At 45.1% G+C, this 12,590-nt stretch overlaps 1 protein-coding gene across 1 annotated transcript in view; it reads right to left on the bottom strand.

Moving 5' to 3' along the window:
* The window catches only part of atp8b4 (ATPase phospholipid transporting 8B4), a 36,215-nt gene extending 24,028 nt beyond the window's left edge, over positions 1-12,187 (bottom strand). Inside the window, exons 1-7 of the mRNA XM_048256116.1 lie at positions 12,016-12,187; positions 10,886-10,971; positions 4,282-4,349; positions 2,510-2,623; positions 1,577-1,675; positions 442-503; positions 143-215 (exon numbers count right to left, since the gene is read on the bottom strand). Of these exons, the coding sequence (XP_048112073.1) occupies positions 143-215; positions 442-503; positions 1,577-1,675; positions 2,510-2,623; positions 4,282-4,349; positions 10,886-10,971; positions 12,016-12,122 (609 nt within the window). The 5' untranslated portion in view covers positions 12,123-12,187. The remainder of the gene's footprint in view (positions 1-142; positions 216-441; positions 504-1,576; positions 1,676-2,509; positions 2,624-4,281; positions 4,350-10,885; positions 10,972-12,015) is intronic.
* Positions 12,188-12,590: the final 403 nt, after the last annotated feature.

Below are 12,590 nucleotides of genomic sequence, written 5' to 3' on the forward strand. Positions count from 1 at the left end.
TGCATACTTAAACTAAACATTTCAGTAAATAAGAAACCTATATAAAAATGATACCACAACACACATGCACATGCATGCACACACACACACATACACACACAAAGCCCTTTGTATCCCCTCGAGCATCAGATAATAAACTTACAGCGACAAATTGATTATTCTCCAGCTTGATGATGTCTCCCACGCGAACATTCATCCACTTCTCATTCTGCAGCCTAAAAAGCGCCCGCACACGCACACACACACACACACACACACACACACACACACACACACACACACACACACACACACACATACGTGAGAGAAGTTGGCAAAGACCAGCCACTGTGCTACTCCTTTCCTCTCTTCTCCGTTCAGGTGAAGGAGGGAAAAAAAAAATGAAAGAAAGGCAGAAAGAAAGGAGGAAGAGAAAAGAGGAGGAGTGTGTGAGGAACTTACTTTCCCCGGATGAGGACCTGAGACTGGCGGTTGTTGACCTGCTGGTCACTCTTGTGGCGAAACTGCAACCGAGAACGCACCAGTTACTGCCAGGGTACTTAACCAGGGTAATATCAACATCAGTGAGTAAAGGTGATGTAATGTCAGAGAAGGGTAATTGACCAGGGTAATATCAACATCAGTGAGTAAAGGTGATGTAATGTCAGAGAAGGGTAATTGACCAGGGTAATATCAACATCAGTGAGTAAAGGTGATGTAATGTCAGAGAAGGGTAATTGACCAGGGTAATATCAGCATCAGTGAGTATAGGTGATGTAATCTCAGAGAAGGGTAATTGACCAGGGTAATATCAGCATCAGTGAGTATAGGTGATGTAATCTCAGAGAGGGGTAATATCTGACACCACTGCTACAGTAGTGTGTCCTTAGAGTAAGCTGGTGAATTCATGTTTTTTTCTCTCTATGTTACAGATTACGGTAAATAGTACTTGGTGCTCACAAAGCATGACCAGAGACTCTGTGTTAGACGTTTGCATCAATTAAAAGTCTCAAAAAGCTATTTGTGTGCTCCGGTCCTTCCCTGGGTCATTTGAAGTGGCCCAGGGCCTGCTGCTAGTACTTGATGCTAATTTACATTCTCCAACACGGCCCCTGGTAGTGATTATAAAGGAGCATACAGGTAACTGATTATGGGATTAAAATAGCCCAAATGGTTTTAAGTGGCGTAGAGCTGACTGAAAATAGAGTTAAAATAGAGTTAAAATAGAGTTAAACTAGAGTTAAGATAGAGTTAAGGCCCATTCACACCAAGAACGATAACGATAACTATAACTATAACCATAACGATAAAAGCGTTCACACTGAACAACGATAAACAAAGTCTCTCATTGTGTTAATAAATGTGAGGGCTAAAATTCGATGGGTTCTGATTGGCTATTAGCATTTTATCGCTAGAAAATCGCCTGAAAGTGATCCCCAACGATATCGTTCTTCATGTCGTTATCGTTATAGTTTATGTGTGAACGTCGTCATTCATATTAACGAGAACGATATTTATTTATAGTTATCGTTATCGTTTTTGGTGTGAATGGGCCTTTAAGCTAGAGTTAAACTGCAGTTGTGACGGAGTGACTCACATAGTCGTCAGTAGCGTCTTTGACGGCGGAAATGGTCAGCACCATCACCAGAGGCACTATGGTGGTGAACCAGGACAGAGAGGAGATCTCTGGAATCAGCTGAGGAGACAGGAGAGGCCATTACTCAAGTTCCGGAACATACTCCTCGCTACTCCTGAAGTACACTCTCTCTACTCCTGAAGTACACTCTCCTTGCTACTCCTGAAGTACACTCTCTCTACTCCTGAAGTACACTCTCTACTCTATTCCTGAAATACACTCTCTTCCTTTCTCAATACTGAAGTGCACTCTAAAAAAAACTAATGTATAAGTATAAGTATAAGTATATATACTCTTTTGATCCCGTGAGGGAAATTTGGTCTCTGCATTTATCCCAATCTGTGAATTAGTGAAACACACTCAGCACACAGTGAACACACAGTGAGGTGAAGCACACACTAATACCGGTGCAGTGAGCTGCCTGCAACAACAGCGGCGCTCGGGGAGCAGTGAGTGGTTAGGTGCCTTGCTCAAGGGCACTTCAGCCGTGCCTACTGTTCGGGGTTCGAACCGGCAACCCTCCGGTTACAAGTCCGAAGCGCTAACCAGTAGGCCACGGCTGATGTTAGGTGACTGCTGTACCCATGCTGTGCCCATGTAGTCTGCTGTACCCCTGTAGTCTGCTGTACCCATGCTGTGCCCATGTAGTCTGCTGTACCCATGCTGTACCCATGTAGTCTGCTGTACCCATGCTGTGCCCATGTAGTCTGCTGTGCCCATGCTGTACCCATGTAGTCTGCTGTACCCATGCTGTACCCATGCTGTGCCCATGTAGTCGGCTGTACCCATACTGTGCCCATGTAGTCTGCTGTACCCATGCTGTACCCATGCTGTGCCCATGTAGTTGGCTGTACCCATGCTGTACCTATGTTGGCTGTTCCTGTGGGTGGTTACCTGCAGTATCAGCAGCACTACGAAGTAGGCATTGGCCACCCGCTGGGACTGTTCAAAGAGGTTGATGGGCAGGAAGGTGAAGATGTTGTACTTTGAGGTTTTGATCCGGTTGTCCTGAGCGGATGAGACAATAACAAAATGCACCCTACACTTTTACAATGAAGTAACTCACCACAGCACCCCTACACCTCTACTCCCTTTGTGGGGTAAATTACAGGGAGAGATTAGACTCATTAGCGCTCATTGTGGGGTAAATTACAGGGAGAGATTAGACCCATTAACGCTCATTGTGGGGTGAATTACAGGGAGAGATTAGACCCATTAACACTCAGTGTGGGGTAAATTATAGGGAGAGATTAGACCCATTAACGCTCATTGTGAGATAAATTACAGGGCGAGATTAGACCCATTAACGCTCTTTGTGAGGTAAATTACAAAGAGGGAGATTAGACCCATTAACGCTCATTGTGAGGTAAATTACAAAGAGGGAGATTAGACCCATTAACGCTCATTGTGGGGTAAATTACAGGGAGAGATTAGACCCATTAACGCTCATTGTGAGATAAATTACAGGGTGAGATTAGACCCATTAACGCTCTTTGTGAGGTAAATTACAAAGAGGGAGATTAGACCCATTAACACTCATTGTGGTGTAAATTACAAGGAGAGATTAGACCCATTCAAGTTCATTGTGAGGTAAATTACAGGGAAAGAGATTAGACCCATTAATGCTCTTTGTGAGGCTAATAACGGGCATACCAGCTGACACAATCAGTTCTCACATGTTCCTACTTGAGTAAAATGCAACTTTACAAAACCAGGAAAGGAAGCACGCACACACACACACACACACACACACACACACACACACACACTCATATGTGTTCACCGACAACACCTATGTTTGGAACACCATTGAAAAAGCTGTTGGTAGCATCGGCTAACTAGCGCCAGATTTTGGAGTGCAGGGGACAAGCCGAGATGGGCTATGAGACATACGTTCACACTCGGTATCATGTTTCAACACACTTTAGGTCAATATCACACCGGAATTCTCCTTTAAGAACACTGTGCCCCTAATAGCACCGCAGTCACGCTATCCGGAAAAAATTCTTTGGTCACCTCTATTAACGATTTACAGCTCCCATTGACTTTTATTCAACACATGTAAACAATGGGGGAGCCGTAAATAGGCCGTAACTAAGTTGTTGCTGCTTCATTTAATGTGTACAGACCCTGAGCAAGCTACTGACGAGGTTTGGTGCTGTTTTGAACAATATGGTTGAAAAAATGCTATTTGGGAAGTGTTTAGCTTACTGCCCTTAGCTAATCCACTGTTATGGGGGCCATAGCATATACCAGGCCAAGCTCTGAAGTGGTTGATCAACGAAAATGACTGTCTCCATGGCTTATTTGATGTGTTTTAATGCGGAAAAACACCCTTGGGTCAATTTTAGCAGGAATTACACTTTAACTAGCTTCACCACTGCATCACTGTCTTTTCTGGATCTTGGTTCTACTGAAAGACTCCGAAGTAATGCTGCTTTTCTCTCCCTCTAATAGAGTCTATGACATAGACGACTCATGAGCATGTTTGGTGGTAATAGTGCTTTAGATTTTTTTTTGTCCTTGCGCAATTGTTGCCTCATTATTGAATGATGAAGGATGAGTCACATTGTCTACTTCTCTTGTCTACTTCTCACACACACAGACACACACACACAGACACACACACACACACACACACACACACACAGCTGTAGTGTACTCACTGCGTAGGAGAACTTCTCATTGTAAACTCGGTCATTGGCTCGGACACGCCTCTCTTCCTCTACACAACCTGGGGGAAGGTGAGGAGGAATTTAACACTGACACAAATACTCAACATGAGATATGTCAAAATATATTCAACATTAAAGCTGCAGTTGGCAAGTCTGACAGACTGAGGGGACATTTTGAATGTTTACAACTCTCCTGTCCCTCCCCCACTACAACCGAGCACCCTCTCATCGAGTTTGTGCTCGTCAGTGCACACTAGACTGACTAGTGATTGACAGTCAGATCTCACACAGCCCTGCTCTGATTGGACCAGAAGAACCGGGAGCTGTGGATTTTTGTAAAACAAATAACAGGTTCTAGGTGGAGGTAGAACTGCTGGGGTTTTTCTAAAACCATCTGATTTATGTTGTTCTGCCAGAGCAAAGTGTCGGTTTCAGTGATTATGATACAAAAAATCTTGCCAACTGCAGCTTTAAATACTGGCAGATAGATTAAAATCAAACTCCAATTAACATCAAATACTTACAAAGATACTAAACATGAAATGCTGACAAATATATTAAACATCAAATACTGACAAATGTACATTTTCATGTTCTAGATCTATTCAGAGGGAGACCACAAGTCATTAGTATAACAGCCCAATAATCTCACACAAAGACCTGCTAAGACTTCCCTCAGTGACCTGACTTTAAGTATTAAATCTCCATTCACAGTTTTCATCCAAACACAGGAACAGACAAGATCATGGGCTCCGTGTAAATGAGGGGAAAGCACCCATACCCCTGGAAGAACACCTTGACCCTGGTCATACTGCCCAGTGATAGAGCGTCATCTCCATGACGTGTGATGTCCGGATGTTGCGGTGCGGCTGCCCGCTACCCCTGAAGTGAATGCAGCTGATCCGAACGGGACTCAGACCGTGATTCACAAACACCCTTTTATTAGCACATTAGCACAAACATAGTATTCCAGCACACACACAAACATGGACAAAGACAATGAAACACGGTGCGAACAGTTCAAAAACATGGACAAAAACTACATGCTGCAGCCGCGCTGGCTTCCGGGTGCTGTAGGCTGGGAAAGGACCCGACGTGAAGTCGGGAAGGACTTTGTGCATTGGGGGGTGTGACGTCAGAGATGTGTGGGATAAGAGGGGTGTTTTTGTCTTTCATGTGTTAGGGGAATATTTAAGGGGGATACAGAGGATGTATAATGATGCTAGGCATTGTGTTGACTATGTATGGTGATATTTGAACCAGAAATGTATGTTTGTAGAGATGATTGATTTTGGTTGTTATAGTGGGTCAGGCCAGGCAAAATATATTCTTGGCCAAAACAGGTCTAAAAGAGAGAAGTGTCTGAAGTGAGCTTGAGACAGCACCTACACTGTAGACCTTGAATAGCTGTACGCATCAGTCAATACTTGTGAGGGGAGAATTGTTATTTTTTGAGTTGTGATTATTGAAGCTATTTTGGAAGTTTAAGTTTTAGTGTTGAGAGTTGTTGCATTGGAGATTTTTTTTTTCTTTTTTTTGTTTATTTCAGTTAGTTTTTTTTTTTCTTTCTCCTGACTGGCATGCTTATCTGCGGCGAAAGTAAATAAAACGCTTACAACTGCCTTTGCCCAAACATCTGACGCACTGCCTCCAGTTTTTCCACCGCAGTGAGGTTAACCCGACTACACCGGACAAGAGCGTCGGCGTCAGCTCCATGATGTGTGATGTCATCTACCTTGTTTGGACTCTTTCCTGCGTGGCGTCCAGCCTCCTCTCCACGGCACTAACGTCCCCAGCCATCTCGCCGCCATCGTCCGTCCACACCGCAGTCATGCTTACGCGGCACACACAGAGTTAAGCGGTCAGTAACTCACCGGAGGCAGGAGGCACACCCGCTACGTAGGGGAGAAGGCGACGCTTTACATGCCCCCCACACACACACACACATTTTACACTCAAACCAACCAAAACCTCATCGGCTCACACGATGACCCACAGAGAGAGGGGCTGGACAGCAGAGCACAGCAAAGCTTAATACCTGTCCTCACAGGCTTCTGCAAACAGAGCGTGAAGTTGTGTGTGTGTGTGTATGTGTGTTTCTGCGCTGGAATGTGGCTGGATGCTGTCTGCACATGTCTACCTACCCAGAGCAGAGAAGGAAGATACAGTTACTTACCACCCCCCCACACACACACACACACACACACACACACACACACACGGCCATTACATATGGACTCTACGCCTTCAGACACAATCACTCACTACATACACATTAACTCTCTCACACACACACACACACATATGGGCTCTACGTATTCAGACACAACCATCACCACACACACACTGCATATGGGCTCTACGCATTCAGACACAACCATCACCACACACACCTGGCTGTGATGGTAAGAGGATGGAGGTCATCAGGACACACACATCACACACACCACAGACTAGCCACAAAGTCAATGAGCACAAAGCGGCACACACACGTCACACAGAGGGTACACACACACACACATCATACAGATGACACACACACACATCATACAGATGACACACACACACATCATACAGATGACGCACACACACGTCACACAGAGGGTACACACACACACACACATCATACAGATGACACACACACACATCATACAGATGACGCACACACACGTCACACAGAGGGTACACACACACACACATCATACAGATGACACACACACACATCATACAGAGGGTACACACACACATCACACACACGTCACACTGAGGGTACACACACACACACACATCAGACACACACGTCACACAGAGGGTACTCACACACACATCACACACACGTCACACAGAGGGTACACACAACGTCACACACACGTCATACAGATGACACACACACATCACACACACACGTCACACAGAGGGTACACACACACATCACACACACACGTCACACAGAGGGTACACACACACATCACACACACACACGTCACACAGAGGGTACACACACACACACACGTCACCCAGAGGGTACACACACACACAGAGGGTAAACACACACACACACACACACACACACGTCACACAGAGGGTACACACACACGTCACACAGAGGGTACACACACATCACACACACATCACACAGAGGGTACACACACACACACACACATCATACAGAGGGTACACACAGCGTCACACACATGTCACACAGAGGGTACACACACACACACACACGTCACACAGAGGGTACACACAGCATCACACAGTGAATGACAGTTCCAAAATGAAACCTTCACACAGCTGAGCTCTGAGGCCACACGGGACACACTGCATGCTCTTATCAACCACCAGCACTACTACTCTGCTGTGTGTGTGTGTGTGTGTGTGTGAGAGAGAGAGAGACAGAAAGAGTGTGTGAGTGTCATGAGCACAGCTGGTAGCTTGCGCTGCCACCGGAGGCAGGCTGTGAGTCAGCGACCATTAGAGCAGAGTTTTTATGGTGCTCAGGGCTGGTGCTCAGGGCTGGTGCTCAGGGCTCTCTCTACTATTGGTCAGCAGGAGCGGTTGGCTGTGGTCCAGCAGGGGCTAGAGAGGAGCAGGACCAAACACACAACACACTAACACACTCATCATTACAAGGACCAAACACACAACACACTAACACACTCACCATTACGAGGACCAAACACACAATACACTAACACACTCACCATTACGAGGACCAAATACACAACACACTAACACACTCATCATTAAGAGGACCAAACACACAACACACTAATACACTCACCATTACGAGGAGCAAACACACAATACACTAACACACTCACCTTTACGAGGACCAAATACACAACACACTAACACACTCATCATTACGAGGACCAAACACACAACACACTAACACTCACCATTACGAGGACCAAACACACAATACACTAACACACTCACCATTACGAGGACCAAATACACAACACACTAACACACTCACCATTACGAGGACCAAACACACAACACACTCACCATTACAAGGACCAAATAAAATGAAAACTTTAGATCTTTAGGTCTGAATACTAGCAAATCAGCCCTACCCGGCACACATACCACATGAGGGAAATCAAGTCTACACACACACACACACACACACACACAGGATAAATCATACACACACACGCACACACACAGTGTTAATCACACGTTTACACAAACAGACACATAGTAAATCACACAAGTCTACACAGGCAAACACACAGAGTAAATCACACAAGTCTATGCACAGACACACACAAATGGGGTAACTCATCCCTAACTGAAACGTATTGGTTAACCCAAACAGGAAGAGGACTTGCTGAGGTGAGAAGCCCTTTAGAGCAATCCAACCCCATTCACACATTAATAATTGAACGGCCTTCGGTGCTCTGTGTGGTGTTTACGCATCTACTCGACCGGGCTAAATACCCAGGATCTGAAATACCTGCTGCTTCAGCTCCACACAACACTCAGGGTGTCTCCCAAGCTGCCTGATCAAAAAACGATCAAAAACAACCACTGTTCCAGCACGCAGGTCGGAGTGATTCCTACGGCAGATATTATAATCCGACTCTAAAACACACTACACATACACACACCACATAGTCTAAAACAGCTACCGATATTGCAGGTGCGTAAAAGCATAGCCACCTCAGGTGTGTGTCTATATTACAGGTGCATCCCTCACAGCTAAAGCAAAAAAGCAAAAGTCTTTTACCTGGCAGATGAAAATACACTGCCCCAATAATAATGGGGCTTTGATTCAAACAGATGCAATAAGGGCTCTCCAAAACTAATCAGCTCGAAGACATCTTCTAACCTGAAAACCCAACCTGTTATGTCCTGGTGTGGCCTGTGGTGGAGAGAGATGGTTTTACCTGCTGGAGACACCTTCCCCACCCTCATGTCCTCAGTGTTGCACTGCAGGCACAGCAGGCGTGAGTGTGTGTGTGTGGGGGGGGGGTGTCAGCTGTACGCACGCCGAGTGGGGCCGTCAGCTCTCATCCTACAGCAGCGCTCTAGAAGCACACATACAAAACTGAACACACGCATTCACACACAGCGACTGAACACACACACACAAACCTCAGACACCCAGCAGCCTGTAACTTAATGACCCAAGTTAGCGCAGGTTCACTGGAGCTACGCTACTCTCATAGGAGCTCACATGTCCCTGTGCTAGCCCTGCCCCTCTTCCCACACACACACACACACACGTCACATACATACAAACACACCGTAAGGCAAGGCTGAACACACTAACATGCCAGTTATCATTCACACACACACACACACACACACACACACACACACACACACACACACAAACTAAAAGATGTGGCACACACACACACATACTAAAAGATGTGACTCACACATACATACACACACACACACACACACACACACACACACACACACACACACACACACACACACACAGATGGACAAGGCTCTAACTCACCCACACACATACACATGAAATAATGGCAGACCTTCCAATTTATCTCACAGGGCCAGCACACAGTGTGACACAAAGGGCCAGTGTGTGGTGTTTACAAGAAGGTGTTTACATGCTCTCCGTCTGCCGGCCCTTTGTTAAGGGGTGACTGTGGCCGAGAGGTTTGGATGTGGCTTTCATGTTTACCTTTCTTGGATTTAGTTATGCTATTTTGCTTTTTAAATTTATTCCAAAAACATTAATTGTACGTATGTCTGATTGATTGGTTATACTTATGTCTGAACACAGGAGAGATGACAAAAGGCCTTACACATCACATGCCAAACAGTATGTATTATTTATATTTATCTAAACATTGGGGTATACTACGAAGCACGTTAGACATTAGCCTTAGCCTCAGGGGTATACGTTAAGTGATACTACGATAGCAGTTACGTGATATATTTGTCAAACTAGGCTTTCAGCTCAGATCTGTGCGCGTTCTCTGTGTTGGGATGACGTTGGCCAATCGTAAACGTGGAGACGCACAAGACCGCCTATATTAAAAAACAATTACTTCCGCATTTATGAGCGATAGTGTAATCTACACTGCGGTCATTTTTAGTGTCTAGCATAACATCAAATAAATAGATTGTCATCAGATGTTGTATGGTATGCACGTCCATAGTGGCATATTTGCCACTATGGACACTAACACTAAAGCGCATTCGAGATCCAAAATGTTTGTAGAGGCGGAGCTCCACCTGTAAGATATATGACAGAATCCTACACGTGAGATAACTTTTTTATTAGTTTTTAGTTATTAGTTCAAGACAATTGATTGGTTAGTGGGCGGTAGATTACACGATTTGAGCTATAACTTAGCACATAATCTCCTCTCGACCAGGTTTAGTTGCGAGCATAAGATACCATGATGATATAGCGACGCTAAAACAGATCCACTTTCGTGTCACAGCATACCCTGGCTTTGAGCACAACATACCTCGCTAACCCACTAATCGAGAATCGTAGTATACCCCACATATCTGTTATTTATATTTATCTAAACGTATCTGTTATTTATATTTATCTAAACCAAATGGTGCTGAAGTTCACACTCACAGGTGTTCTTACCAACACACACGTCTCTCCTCCAACCTGCCTTAACATCAGGGTATCTCCAGGTGAAGTCAAGGGTTCCTCTGTAAACACACACACCTCTGCACACACACACAGACACACACACACACAAAGAAAACAGCAGGTTATCTCCCCATAACACAAACAAAGACTTGCCACAAATACATGTCACCTTTCAAGAGATTTCTGCATGTTTAATTCAACAGTGTTCTTGCTCTTTGTGTCTTGTCAAGGGAATGACAAGACACAAAGAGACAATGACATGTGCGTGTGTTTGTGTGTGTGTGTGAGAATGAGAATGTGCTGGTACTACAAGGAGGGAGTGGAAATCGAGGCAGACAGCAGCTGCAGGGGGTAATTGTAGATGTGCCCCACAGCGAGCTGGTGTAGAGGGAGTCGGTGTGTTGGTGTCTGTGCCCCACAGCGAGCAATGTAGAGGGAGTCAGTGTGTTGGTGTCTGTGCCCCACAGTGAGCTGGAGTAGAGGGAGTCAGTGTGTTGGTGTCTGTGCCCCACAGCGAGCAGTGTGTTGTGTCTGCGGGGCCGTCCTGTTTTTTCTTAATGAGATCCGCGAAGAGCGGCAGGCAACTCTGCAAGCCCCAGGGGCCAGCAGCACCACTCCCCAGCCCCCTACACTGCAGGGCAGGCCGAGGTGCTGATGTCAGCACTCAGGAATCAGGTAACTGAAAGGTACACTGGAGGGAAATTAGCTTTCTCGCATCATTAGAGTAGCTAACAAACATAGGAAAAAAGGATGATGAAGCACTGATCTCACATTACACATTAAGTTAGAAAAAATAACACACTGTAGTGTGTAACTGTGAATACAGACTGAGCTTCCATGGACAATTTTGTTTTCTAAATACCAAATCCTGATTGGTTCATCTTTTGTTGCCTGGACCACAACTTGTATTCTGACATGTTGATTTTTATGCATTCTACTCAGAAACACAAAAAGCATGAGAATATTCTGAGACAAACTCTGTTATGCACCTAATAAGATGCAATTACATGAATGAATGAGTTCTCCGCTATAACCAATATTCGACTCTGACTAGCCTATGACATAAACTTAAGCACAACAAGAATATAGATAGCCAATTTCGTGACAGATCACTGACTTACTGGGTAGCCAACAAACCAACGGCGAAATGTGTAGTTGAGGATCTGCTTTTCCAAGCTCGATCGTTGAAGTGGGAAATAGACGCACTGTTATGAATGTCGTAGCGCATAAAGGTAAACCCCGCCGTGTCACAGACATAACATGTTCTAGAAGAGCATGCATGGAATGATGTTAGGGCTACAGAACGAGCAACGGAAACACTTCGGCAACAAAGCGGATTCCGTGGCCTATGTAGGCGACTTCTAACTCAACAATGATGCTTTTAAACAAAAAAATGAGTAAGAGGAATCGTCCATCACTCACCAAAATCACGCTCCATTCATAGCAGACAGACACCAATCCTACAATAAAGGGCGGAGCTGCTCGCTTATAAGCACAAGACTTAATGCAGGTCCATGCTTGTAGGGAATTCATATGCCTCCCCTCTTTCTTTCTCTCTTTCGCTCTCTGTCCCTCTCTACCTCCCTCTCTCTTCCTCTCCTGCGCTCGCTCTCCCACACAGTTGCGAAGGCAACTGCTGACTGTGAATCAAATTTCGAAAGAAAATGGGGTTGTGTTACCTCATAACCGAGATAAT

The sequence above is a fragment of the Alosa alosa genome, chromosome 11, assembly GCF_017589495.1.
Source record: "Alosa alosa isolate M-15738 ecotype Scorff River chromosome 11, AALO_Geno_1.1, whole genome shotgun sequence".
Lineage (NCBI taxonomy): Eukaryota > Metazoa > Chordata > Actinopteri > Clupeiformes > Clupeidae > Alosa > Alosa alosa.